Raw genomic sequence first — 12,724 nt, forward strand, 5'->3', positions numbered from 1 at the left:
AACAGAATCGTGATTTCAATGGTCAGGGTCCGCCCTATTTCGTCATAGTCAATTCACCCAATCTTAAGAAACTTTTCAAAGTGTAGTTCACACATTATACTCAGAAAAACAGGTCTCTCACTATGCTCAAACCCTATCGGCCTGACCAAACGGCATCCTCTGGAAAACCAAATACGTGCATGTACATGTAGCATAGCAAACCTATGCACTAGAACCATATGGAACTATCTCGGATGCAACGTTGAATACATTATGGTCACTATCCAACGGGTCTCATCGGCAGGCCCATAACCTCCTCATACCCGGCCTTCATGAATCTGCTACGCAGGATAAACCATATGACCGTGGCAACGAATTCAAGACATGATCCACGATAATTAAGGTTGTTTTCTGAACCTCGAGCGCGACTGACGAAATTTTAATTGAGGCAACCACGGTGAGCGCGGATGCTGTAGTTACAAGATGATTGACTGCCGATTATGAGATCTAAGATTCGCTGTCGTCAAGTACACATACCCGTTTCATTACAGCGACACCACACAACAGCGCGAAGAAGGCAACTTGTCACTGATGTGTATCAAGTTAAAAGTCCAATTGTTGCTGGTTCTGTTTCCCTTGTAAATGTATTGGATTGGATTTATTTTTACACAACTTAATACATGTATACTGATTGCGCCCGTGAAATCACGTGACCTACAGTGGGTATCAACCCCACAGCAACGTTTGTTTCGAGTTTTGTTTACAAATAATACAGCCAAGTCACGTTATAGACCCCAGTACATCAGAAGTCTGAGTATGGTACCCACTGCGGCTTTATTTTTTGTTTTTGGTGGACGCCATATTTGTTGATATTTGATACCCACTATATAGGTCACATGACTTAGCAGGTGCACTCAGTCTATACAACGATAAAGGTAGTGCAACAAATTATTACGTACAATCTGTTGCCCTTTGACTTTTCTCTTCCCACTTAATGTAAATCCACCCACCACAAGCAATTCATATTCTTCGTTTATGGAGGTTGCCTCTATCAAAACGTAGAACTCCGCTTGTCAAGAATTGCCATAATAAAAGTGAAGGAAAATATACAATGGAATCCAATATTAATGAAAATTGCTTTTATTGCTCAATGGAGCCATTTCGCATCTATAAAGAAGTTAATCCTATAAACAATTCCAACAAAGTCGCACCCCCCTCAATTACTGAATCGAGACCTGCTTCAATGTTTATGCTTTAGCCCTTTGCTGTTTAACTTCTGTTCTGCAATTGTTTATAAACGGTTTTCAAAAGGTTTTACCAATTCCAAAGGGAAACTCTTGTAGGAAATGTGGGGTGTTGCGTTTATCCTAGATATGCATACGTCTTACTGCGGTGGAACCATAACGATTATGGTCCAAAGGTAATCGGATAGGGGTACACACAGGCCTACTGTAATTAGTGTGCCTTGTCTGCCATCTTTTAATAGATTTCCATCAGTTAAACGACTTACTTTTACGACCCATTCCCCGGTAGACGACCACAGATTGGTTGAACCTCACAGGACAAGGCAAAAATGCCATTTAAACGGTTGCTTTATGCGTTCGGTCCAGGAATTTAGTCGGCTAATAAAAGATGCCATAGAATGTCTAATTGCAGTTGAACTCTGTGCATTTTGCCATTTCGTAGCAGTTACCACCGGTACTGAACTGTCGCAAGATACAAGCAGAGAGTTAAGAGTGTATGGAAAAAACATTGAAATTTTATATTCAGATTGATCAGAAACAATCAATTTGCAATTATGCTATTCCAAACTATGCTCATGATGAAGATGCTGAAGAAATCGTGAATTACACTGTGCCCCTATTCCTGGCACTACCTTCATAATACATTTTCAGTAAGATTTTAAAGTAACATCAAAGTCCCATACTTTTGAAGCTACTTGTCGTCTTTGACGTAAAATAAACTGTTAACGGATGATTTGGGGCTTTGATGGAAGTGAACGCGTACAAGTAAATTTAATATGTAATTGTTTTTACATTTCTTCACACAGTAGATTCCTACACGGGGTTTAAAACATAACAGGAAATCTGTTTACAAATGCAGGTTTGCAAACCCGTTATGCCGAGCTGCATGCAAGCGATCACTTCTTTAAATAAAGGGTGCTTCAGGTACACCACCAAGATCCAAAGTACAATGTTGTATTGGATTGGACCTGTGAATACCGCGCCCTGCAGTGAGGGATGGTTTAGTTTAGCTCTTAAAGTGACTACAAGCAGAGTGCTGTTTGGTTAAGTTGGAGACCGTCATGGGTTGCTTGAGAATAGACACGATCATTCAGGACACTTTGCTCTCGGGAGAAGTTCCGAAGGCGAGTGATTGCTTTGACATGTCTCATTCTAGAGAGGCACCCACCTCGAGGACGCTGTGTTGTGATGACTCTTCACGGGGAAAATCAACATCTCAACAAAGACGAAAAGCTTCAACCCCAAGTTATGGTCCATTTCACCTTTCAATTTCCACGTTCATCGAGAGAACACAGAACCTTACCGATGTCTTCCTCTAGCTATTATACATCAAACAAATATTTAAGGGTGTTTTTAGTTAAAAATTCAAATCAGATTGCATGGAAAAATTATCAAATCGGCGAAGAAAAATGGCAACGACCGTGCTTTTGATAGGCCCCAGCATACAGTGTGAGTGACAGCGACATCGAAATGCCTAGGGCATGCCCCCACAAGAATTGACACGCGTTCCTGACTAAGTGCGTTACTTTATCACGGCACTGCTTTCTCCATCGCTCAGAACGTTATAAATGACTTTCGCCCAGACAAACAAATAGGCCCTAAAGTGAGAATCAGAGTTCCCAGAGAAAAGTTGCGATTGGAAAGTGCAAAGACCAGCTACGATATATTGCAGCATACAAAGAATAAAATCCATCACTTGGAGAGGGTTGGGGGAAACACTATATCTGGAATTGCAAAGGACGACGAGGGAAATCTTAGACCGATTGGAAATTTGAAGATTGGGCAATTCCCAGAGTTGGCATATAGGAGCATATTTTAACAACGGTGTGACAAATTACCCTTGAGAGTCGAGGTATTGCATCATCGAACAAAGTTCGCTGATTTCAAATTCCCAATCGCTCAAGTGGACCACCAACAGCCGCGACGGGTCACTGAATGAGTGATAAAGTAAAAGAAAAGAAAAAAAGTTAAAAGCAGTTAGTTTAGAGAGGTCTCCTGCCGTGGTGTCTTTTTATTTTATCTCTTTTAATGTTTAACATGATGTTTACACTTATTTTTAGGGTTGAGATATTTGAGTGAAAAATGAAATAAATCGAATTGACCAGATGAGTTAATCTTCCTAGGTGGAAAACTTCCCCATATCCTTGTCATGCACTGTAGACATACAACGGCCGTAGCCGCAGACGTTACATCGTGCCCGGCTTTTCATACATTGCTCAAAGACCCATGCATCGCCCTGTGCTAGCTGTAGTCGTAGCTCTTGCAAATGAACGCGTAGGTGTTTGCCTCTCATTGCATTGGATGTAAAATTCCCTATAAAAGGCGGTGCGCCGTGTATTTATGCATCAGTACCAATTCTGTCAAGGAAGTAATGCGTGTCTAATCAGTGCAGTATCGGATTTGCATGTAGGGACCAGATGGAAAATAATTTTCAAGGCTCAGTGAATAAAGAAAACGGCGCTCCAAATTCGTTTATTTGAGTATTGTTCGTGTTTATGGCCGACGGAGAAATTGCCGTGACGGGAAAACAATGTAATGCATTTTACATTTCAGGGAAAAAGTGGCTTAACTGGGTATTGTGGTCACGGAGATTCCACTTGCAGGATGATTGGATACAGAAGAATTCAACGAATAAGACAATTAAGAGTAATCTCCCAATGCTTCAAGGCCAAAGAAGGAATTGTTCATGACATACGGCGTATTCTATTTGCCCCAATAAAGCTGGTTACCAAGCATATGTGGCTATTTTTATCGCATAAATGGGCTAAAAAGACCTTCCTTAAAAGTTCCTGACGACTCGCTGCCTTCTAAACATTGCTGAAATGCGGTCAATGTATGGTTGAAATACTCCCAGTAATGTACGATACTTTTCCCACTGCGCGGGCAATACCATTTATCCATAAATCGACGCTGTAAACCGACTGAAACGTACCACAAATAAAAAGCTTGGTGTGGTTTGAAAACTGCCGGCATTTTGAGGCCCTAAGACACAGTTAGAGAGGGCCTGCGTGGAGCACCCTCCCAGAGGACGTTTTGTTATTTAGCGTTAATGACAATGAATGCACAAAAGGTTTACTTGAGCCTATAACAGTAATAACAATAACAAGCATTTGTAAAGCGCCATCTATCTAGCAAACCATTCCGAGGCGCTGCATTATCATTATCCCTGCACGTTGGGCTCACACATCATCTGAACATTCCTGAAACCATCTCAGCTCCCTGGGGAGTATACTAGCCTGGTTCTGCCATTTTGGCGCAAACGGCTAAACTACCATATCTGCCCTCACAGGAACCCATTTACTCCTGGTTGGAGAGAGGCTCATAGGGGTAAAGCGACTTGTCCAGGATCGCAACATGCTGCCACCAGATGGATTCGAACCCCTGATCCTATGATCAGAACAAACCCTAACCACTAGGCCACATGCCTCCCTAGAGGAAGAATGAAATGCCTTCTATTGCGACGTCATACGCAGGCCCTCTATAAGTTATAGATAAATATCAAAAATAGTTTAACAACACATAATATTATTACAATAATAGTTAAGAAATAAAAAGTTTTTCTTCCTACAAGTTTCCGCTTGGATCAATCGGGAATGTAAGTCCAAACTTTCCACATTTTATCAAAACCTCTCTGACACTACGGGGGCCGGCAAGTTCATTTCTTCCATATATGAATATACACAGGGTGGTTAAAAAAGGTTAACCAAAGTTTAAGGTGATTGTTAACTCGCATCCTGCAATCCAGGGAATGTGTAACTTACCTAGTGTTGATGGATAGGGTGTTTAGCAATGATACTGAAAAAAAATGGTATAGGTCTAGCTTAATTCCCCCTTTACAAATGGCATGTTCAAATCTGACTCGTCCACAGCATGCTCTCGCTGCAAATTTGAAAAGCCCGCTCTGACAAAGCATTCCCAATCTGTGCCTACCATTCCCATTCATCAGAGAAAATGAGTTACGTAATGTTATGCAACAGTGGTCCCACGCATACCAGACTAATGTTCCAGACAAAGCAGGCAATACGTTTTACTTCTAAAGCTAAAGAAAATGACTGTCAAAAGTAAATCACTTTACATATCTTCATTGTGTTAAATCATGCTTTGCGACGAAGCAAAGAATGCACAAACCCGTTTTGCACCTGCCATTGGTAATGGGTGATATCTTGAGATACAATAGACCGATTGCGCTCGCTAAGTCACGTGACCTATAGTGGGCATTAAATATCAACAAACATGGCATCCACCACAAGTAAAGTGTTTCATAAGTATCATTTACCAAAATAGAGCGGACGGTAGGTACCCTACTCGGACTATTGATATGCTGAGTACTATGCCCTAACTTGGCTGTATTGTTTTGTTAACAACAATCAAAACAAACTTTGCTATGAGGTTGATACCCACTGTAGGTCACATTATTTAGCGGGTGCAATGGATGTATTAAGCTAGACCTACCAATTTTCAGGATTGTTGCTAAACTCCCTCCTCATCAACACTTGGTCAACACAAATTCTCCAGAATGACATGTGAGTAATAAACCTTAAACTTGGGTGTACTTTTTTTGAACCACCTTGTATTTGAGCAGAAATCTTCACGGTACACGTAAGGATTTTTAAAATGAATTTTCAGAATGAGCAGTATCTGAACCCGTTGTAAATTTCTTTTTTATGCCAGTTCAGTTTGATATTGCGTGAACCATAAAAAGAATGTCTTGGAATTCTGTTATTATTCGGTTTATGCTCATAACGGACACCGAAGTTGTAGTTAGATGCTTTATTTAGTGCGTAATATATTCTCAGCAAGCAATATGAAAGCTCCTGATTGCTTACAGTGATGGGCACTAACTGCAAAACCATCCGAACGAAAATAATGATATCTTAAGAAAAAACGTTTTTGATTAAAAATTTCAAGTTTTAAAACTGCAGACTGCCACTTCCCAACAATAATGAAAGCGGTAGTTAATTACTGAAAATAAGTTTGTAAAAATGTAGGCCTAACGTAAATTTTCGTTTTCTTGAAATACGCCCCTCTCTTTATTAGGGTTTTCCGTAGGGAATGGGCGCGCATGTTTACACGCGCGCAGCTGAGAATGTAACATAAGATGAATGTTGATATGCTTCCTTAAGCAAAATATTATTAATTTATAAATGACATGAATGATGCCAAGGTCAGGCATCTCGATAGCTAAATTTTTTTTATTTTCACAAAAACACGTCAACATGCTAGCAGCCCCTTGAACACGTACAGAATGTACTGCCTGGAAAGGCACAAAAGTAGGTCCATTGAGATTTTCAAACAGAACAGGAGTTACTGCGTAGCTCTTGTAAAACCGAAGGTAAACAATACAGTAAAAAAATGTGCTCTCACCGTCATCAAATTACTGTATTTTTGGACGATTGTCCTTAATCAAGGTGGAGTTAAGTTACTGTGAAGAAACGCAGCATCGACGGGGAATTCACTGTGTTTCCTTATAGTAACTTACCGCCACCTTGATGAGATACAAACGTCCGAAAATTCGGTAAACTTTTGGAAACGGTGAGCACTTGTTCAGCTTTATTGCGTATAAACTGATATTTTCGTTTTAAAAACTTAAGGATGGGTAGTTAAGTACGTTGTTTTGAAACAAAACCGTGAAATAACTGAAATTGAAACAAATGTCAGTTTTGACATGCCTGTCTTTTCGTGAAAAAGACGATGAATTGTTATTTTGCTCTAGTTTCAATATAGTACTATGTCATTATCTACATAAGGTGTGGACACTTGGGGGAATACAGTTCATGATTCAAAATCTGCCATGTACACCATACACATGGTACGTTTAATGTTAAAATAAACATCTTGGAAATGGTAGCCAATCAGTTATGTTAACTGTTAGAATCCTCCTGCACATCAAAATGCACAATGAATAGCACATTTTATCTCCAAAACAGACAACTTTTTAAAAGTTGCTGATCAGTGTTATCGTCGCCATTGGTGCGGAATATCTTTGACGGCATGTCATGTTAGTCCCAACATTCCATTATCCGATGTCAAAATGGGTGCAGTGGGGGAAATTATAGGTAAGAAACAAACTGTGCCGCGGCACGAAAGGCAGCCTGGCAGGAAACAGTAGAATCTATAATGCATTTTTTCCCATTTGCTCGAGAGTTATATCCCACTGGTGATCAAACGATTGATAAAATTGATAACACGAAAACAGGTCACGGCTAGCGAGGCTTCCATAGCACAAGGAAAGATGCAATTTATTCAGAAAGAAATTGGGCGAAATTTTAATCCTTCATGAAATAAAATTGGTTTCAGATACAATTTCATTTTCAAGAAAAATCGCTTTTGTCCTTTATGGCGTGTTCAGAGCTTGCTATTGTGTTTTTAATCAAAGTTCCGGAATTCAAGAGGCAGTCTTTCTGTTTCTTGCGTTTGTCTTTTAATGAAAGAAGTCATCATGAAATGAGGTTCAATACCAGAACAAGGCACGTCTCACAGGAAATAAAATGCTTCCAGAAGTACACCTCTCTCAAGTTCACCCATGCACTCACCTTAAAAGCAGAATGTTTCGCATGGGTCGTCGACTTGCATCTCATGTTTGAGGCCTTGCATTATAAATCAAATATTGATGGTTGCGTCCATTTGGTGTGCGCGGAACTGTAAACAAGATTGACGAGTCAAGACAACTTGTGAAAGTTCGTCTCCAGCCTTTTAAAATATTCACTTGATGCATGTGGAGATCCATCCTCTTTAATGTCATTGGAGAGATGTTTAGCATACATTGGGTTCTTGACGATGCACTCTGTTAAGGTAAGGTTATTCGCGAGTCCGCGTAGGAACGCGCTGATAGGACAGACATCGCTCGTGCGTTCGAATGACCTCGGACGCGCTTCATTTTGGGCATGCGCGTTTGGAATACCGAAATATTTTGCACAAGCTAAAAGCTCCTGTGTTTAGAAAAGTACAGCATGACACATTTGAAATATGCTCGCCAATCCTCGTCAAGAACAGTAGAGTTGGGCTTTCTGAGTCATCGACATATCCATACGAAATGAAAGAAAAACAGGGACTCCACAAACACCATTCGCACACGCGCTTATTTACACAACTGTACCAATATTTGAAGTGCGTACGACGTAGACGAATGCAAATACAAAACCATTTGAACAGCAGCGGATTTAGACGTGAAAAACATTGAAAACAAAATAACTTTAGAATATTTATACCAATAGCAAATTGCACAGCGTCTACGTTTAAAACCAATGCATAATAATATAAGAGATCGGGAGAGGTCCTCGCAAATATGCATCGACGTTTGGCTAACTTTCACTTTGGCGTGTATGTCCCACGACTTCTATCCCGTCAGATAAACCAACACGAGTCCCAAGGAAATTTAATGGTAACCAATTCTACGATATGAAAACTGTTTCATAGGCAGGCAAACCTATCAGTTATAGTTTTAAAGGACTTCAGAGCGCTTGCAATGTCGTAAAGCGTTTGGATGTCTGTTTTCAGGGTTTTTCCTGTGGCGGGTACCCGCTATGATATTGAGCTCAAACGTCGTTATTTCTATGGCTTCATTCGAGAGTAGTTAAGTCAAACATACAGTGATTCGCATCTGCGTAGTTAGAAAACAGAAATGGCTTCGCTAAAGCTTATTTAAACTAAACTCCTGCGAAATTTGCCGAGAATGTGTCTCCAAGTCGAATTTGCATTCTTGGTAGATATAAAATGGCTTCATCATAAGGTCAGTTCACACTTTACGTCACGAATTTCCGCGAACTTCGCAAAGTTGAAGAGGAGTTCATCTCTTCCAAATGCAAAGCTTTGATGTAACAAACCTCGCTCGCTGTACGCTTTCACGGCAATTGTTGATTGCTTGAAAGGTTAAAACACCTAAAGAAAAACTCACCAAAATGTTTTCCCTTCATGGGCAGCTGCCACTGAACTGATTCAAATTGTTCACAACAAATTGTACATGAAATCCTTTAAGAGAGGATCACAACACCTCGACAGATCAAGAAGCGCGATCTGCTACCCATCCGTAAAGAAAATTTAATCAGTCCACAACGAACCATAACGAAATTGATCACACGGTGTAATGGAACATCATTTTCCTTATGAGTGAACACCGGAACGAAAAGCACTTAACATTTTTTTTGTGTAAAACTAGTCTACGAGGGTGAAATCCATTAGCGACGTGAATCACACTTCGTCTTGACATAGGGGGTCACTCTCTTTTTTGGAAGAGCAATTAATTTGAACATGTCCATTCTCCTCACTTAAGTATTTACAAACTATCAACCTGACCAAATTTAAACATGCCTGTTCTTGTCGGCCTATTTCCATCTCACCATGTGAGACTAACTTTGAGAAATCTATCTCCCATCCTGCAAGGGTTCACCATTTTTGCTTGACAAATCTGTGGACAAACGTCGAGTTATACTATTTCCATTTGCCATTATGTTTTTCCCATACAAAAAGAGTAACTCCTTTGCGTTTAATATCTTTGGTGTCCTTTTTTACAGGTGCGCCAGTAGACGTGAGCCTTCACTTTTACATTGAAAGCATGGGAACGATAAAGGAATCAACAATGGTAGGGTATTATGGTTATCTCCGTGTCTCCTGTGGGCTCTCTGCTTGGGGTGATAGCCTAGCGTTGAAACGGGTTCATGTGAATTGACTTCAATCATATCCTCCCAATATACGCCCTCTAGCTAATCTCAGGTTCAACGAAGTCTAACCGCGTCAGTCAGTGGTGTAACTAGGGAAGGTTGGGGCAGGGCACGTACCCAGCGGAAGTTCGTGCCCCCCATTTGAAATTTTTAATGTAGAAGCCGTAGTTTATCAGTTTTCGGTGCCCAGGAAAAATGTGTGCAACTCTGCTTGACCTCATATAAAAAGGGTTTACATGCGCATCAAAGTGACGCAGAGCTTAAATTAATTACAACAAACTGCATGATAAATTGTGGCATAACTTACGTAGTCATATATATTTAAGTAAGTGTGTGCGGCGATATTGAAAACGGACCATCTAATCATGATCGTCATAAAGCACTCTGTCGTCCAGTTTGAACTAAGTCAGTGCGAGAAATGATTGTTTCTCCAACGAGTTAGCCTATAGTGAAATAATTGTTTCATTGCTTTCGTGAGACAACTCCAGCAAGTTAAAAAAAAGTTTAAATCGACGACATGTTTGTGGCCATCAAAAAATCGTAAAGAGACAGTCGTCGTAACAACTGCAAGCTTGGGAACCTCTCGCGAAAATGACATTACGTGCATGGGGTTACACTGTAGGTTTCGTGAAACCAATTACTGTTGATGACAGCGAAGTAAAACTTGACATGGCTAGCTACCGGTACCCCTGGCTGCGTAATTTGCTGTGACGACATCTGCGGACTTGCTCCCCGAAACAAACTTAACAACTCACGTTTGAGCAGGATCTCGCAATAGTCACAAAACCAAACCAAACCAAACGAAACCAAACCAACCCAACCTATCCCAACCCAACCAAACCAAAAAGTTGAGTGAAACCAGACATGATCCTGATCTGAAAATGCAGCGAAATACGTAGCTTAATTTTCCCATTAAAACCTTTAGAATTAGCTCAGGTTGTCATGTGTGTTTGAAATAGTTCATTATAGGCATTGCATAGTCTTTGCACGACACCTCTCTTGCATGCCAAAGAAGAGGTTGTGCAGGACATAAAAACTATTTCTGAATGATCGATATCTGGACGTTGACGGAGTAGACATGATGTTGACAAAATCATTTCTACCAAAAGGTTCCTTCTTCGAGCACAGCCCACAGGAGCCGTTAGAAATGATGCAAGTCCTGGAGATGCATTTGACTCAGCTCGCATTCCATCCTACCGTTATTGCACAAGATACATATCGTTCACGGTATGCCACGCACAAACCCCCTCAAAGTGATAACAATCAACAACCCTTTATCGAGCTAGAGATTTATGTCTCCAGTATAAATATCATTTCTGGCGGAGTGTGTTGTATTTGTCTGATCACCCTTCGCCTACCCTTCACACCCATATGGCCACCCTTAACCCCCATCCATCCATCCTACACCCATGTCCACCCACACCTTCTTTGCATAAATCCAACCACTTCTCCCAATGAACCCACCCAAACCAGTATACCTATTCAATTAGAGCACGCATTGTCGGTTTTTATATCGTGGTGTTTCCTCCTTATCTACAAGTTTTCATCTAACTGTCCATCCTTCTCCACCATCCATCCATCATCCTGACCACGACTCCATTCCAGCAGTGCGATCCAATCACCTCAAATTAGACGTCGTCCAATCGCAATCCTCGTAAATAGCTCTTCGTCATCGACAAGTGTATAATCAGCCCATACTTGTGCCGTCCTCAACGTCTACCTATCCATTCCCTGTCATCGTTGAAGCGTTAATTCGTATCCAGCTTACACTATAACCCCCCCCCAAAAAAAACCAACCGGACAAATTCGGAAGCGGCCTTCGGGCATCAGACACTCTGCGCCTCTGCGTCTGACCTTTTCCCGATGTTCCATAGTCTGAAGTACAATTTGACTATATCCACGTATAGGTCCGGAAACCTTATTAACACCGGTCAGTGTTATTTCAAGAAGTCGTACGGTCGCTTTGTTGCGCTCATAAAAATAGCAAATATGAAACCATTCGCCTGTGATCGAGTTCAGTTTGCAGCGCTAAATATGATTGTTCAGCGGGAGGCAATGTCGGAATGCAGATAAAAAAAAAAACACTGAAATTTACTTGCGAATCGGGTTACAGACTGTTTCGCCTTATAGTATTGGCATACAAGGAAATCAGTGACAGAAATGTAGGAGAAAAAGACGAATTTCAGTGATGGCGATCTTTTTATAATCAGTTTTTTTTCTGACCGTGCAATGACCAGATGTTTTACGGGGAAATAATACAATTAAAACTTTGCCTAAATTGGAAGATGAATAAATTCGAAAAACACTTTTTAAACGTCAAAGACCGACATTTCCATAATATTCTCCGTCATCGATTCATCAAAATCCATTACGTATTCCTTTGGGAATTTTACCACTCGAGTCTCCGTTATGGACAAATACGAAATGCTATTAAATTATTATGTTGAGACTCCTTTGGTACATACCACGTTGGCATACACAAATGGGTAAAAAAAAGTGTAATCAGTTCTTGGGGAAAAGTCCCATGTTCCTATGAACTGCTGTCGGCTCATTATAGCTCTTAGATTTTCGAGCAATGCAATGACTCCTTGAGACATTAGGCCGAATGCTGAGATCCGGAGGAAACTGACTCTCACTGTCTCTTAGCAAACCTAAGTAATCAAATAATTTAAATTGTGGGGAGGGGTGAGAGAGCTTTTTGTGATTTCATCGAGACACGCATTTGAAGAAAAACATCTTAGTTTTCGAGATAATCGCCAGAGAAGTTTCTCCTGCTTTAAAACAGTGAAAATAAAACGTACTGATTTGTGACAACTTTAATATGCAATAAAAAGGCTTCAAACT

General features: G+C 40.6%; 1 protein-coding gene and 1 long non-coding RNA gene across 2 annotated transcripts in view; one reads left to right on the top strand and one right to left on the bottom strand.

The window, feature by feature from the left end:
* The window catches only part of LOC147798358 (glycine receptor subunit alpha-3-like), a 42,274-nt gene that overhangs the window by 16,012 nt on the left and 13,538 nt on the right, over positions 1-12,724 (top strand). The window contains exon 3 of the mRNA XM_087139970.1: positions 9,734-9,801. Coding sequence (XP_086996096.1) covers positions 9,734-9,801 — 68 coding nt within the window. The remainder of the gene's footprint in view (positions 1-9,733; positions 9,802-12,724) is intronic.
* Positions 1,097-8,330, bottom strand: LOC110988551 (uncharacterized). The gene is made up of 3 exons (XR_002599457.2): positions 7,757-8,330; positions 3,062-3,154; positions 1,097-2,542 (listed from the first exon to the last, which is right to left on the bottom strand). It is a non-coding gene; the product is annotated as an uncharacterized LOC110988551 (long non-coding RNA).

Source organism: Acanthaster planci, linkage group LG08 (assembly GCF_054643075.1).
Source record: "Acanthaster planci isolate LZ-2023a linkage group LG08, COTS_SCS, whole genome shotgun sequence".
In the NCBI taxonomy this organism is placed as follows: domain Eukaryota; kingdom Metazoa; phylum Echinodermata; class Asteroidea; order Valvatida; family Acanthasteridae; genus Acanthaster; species Acanthaster planci.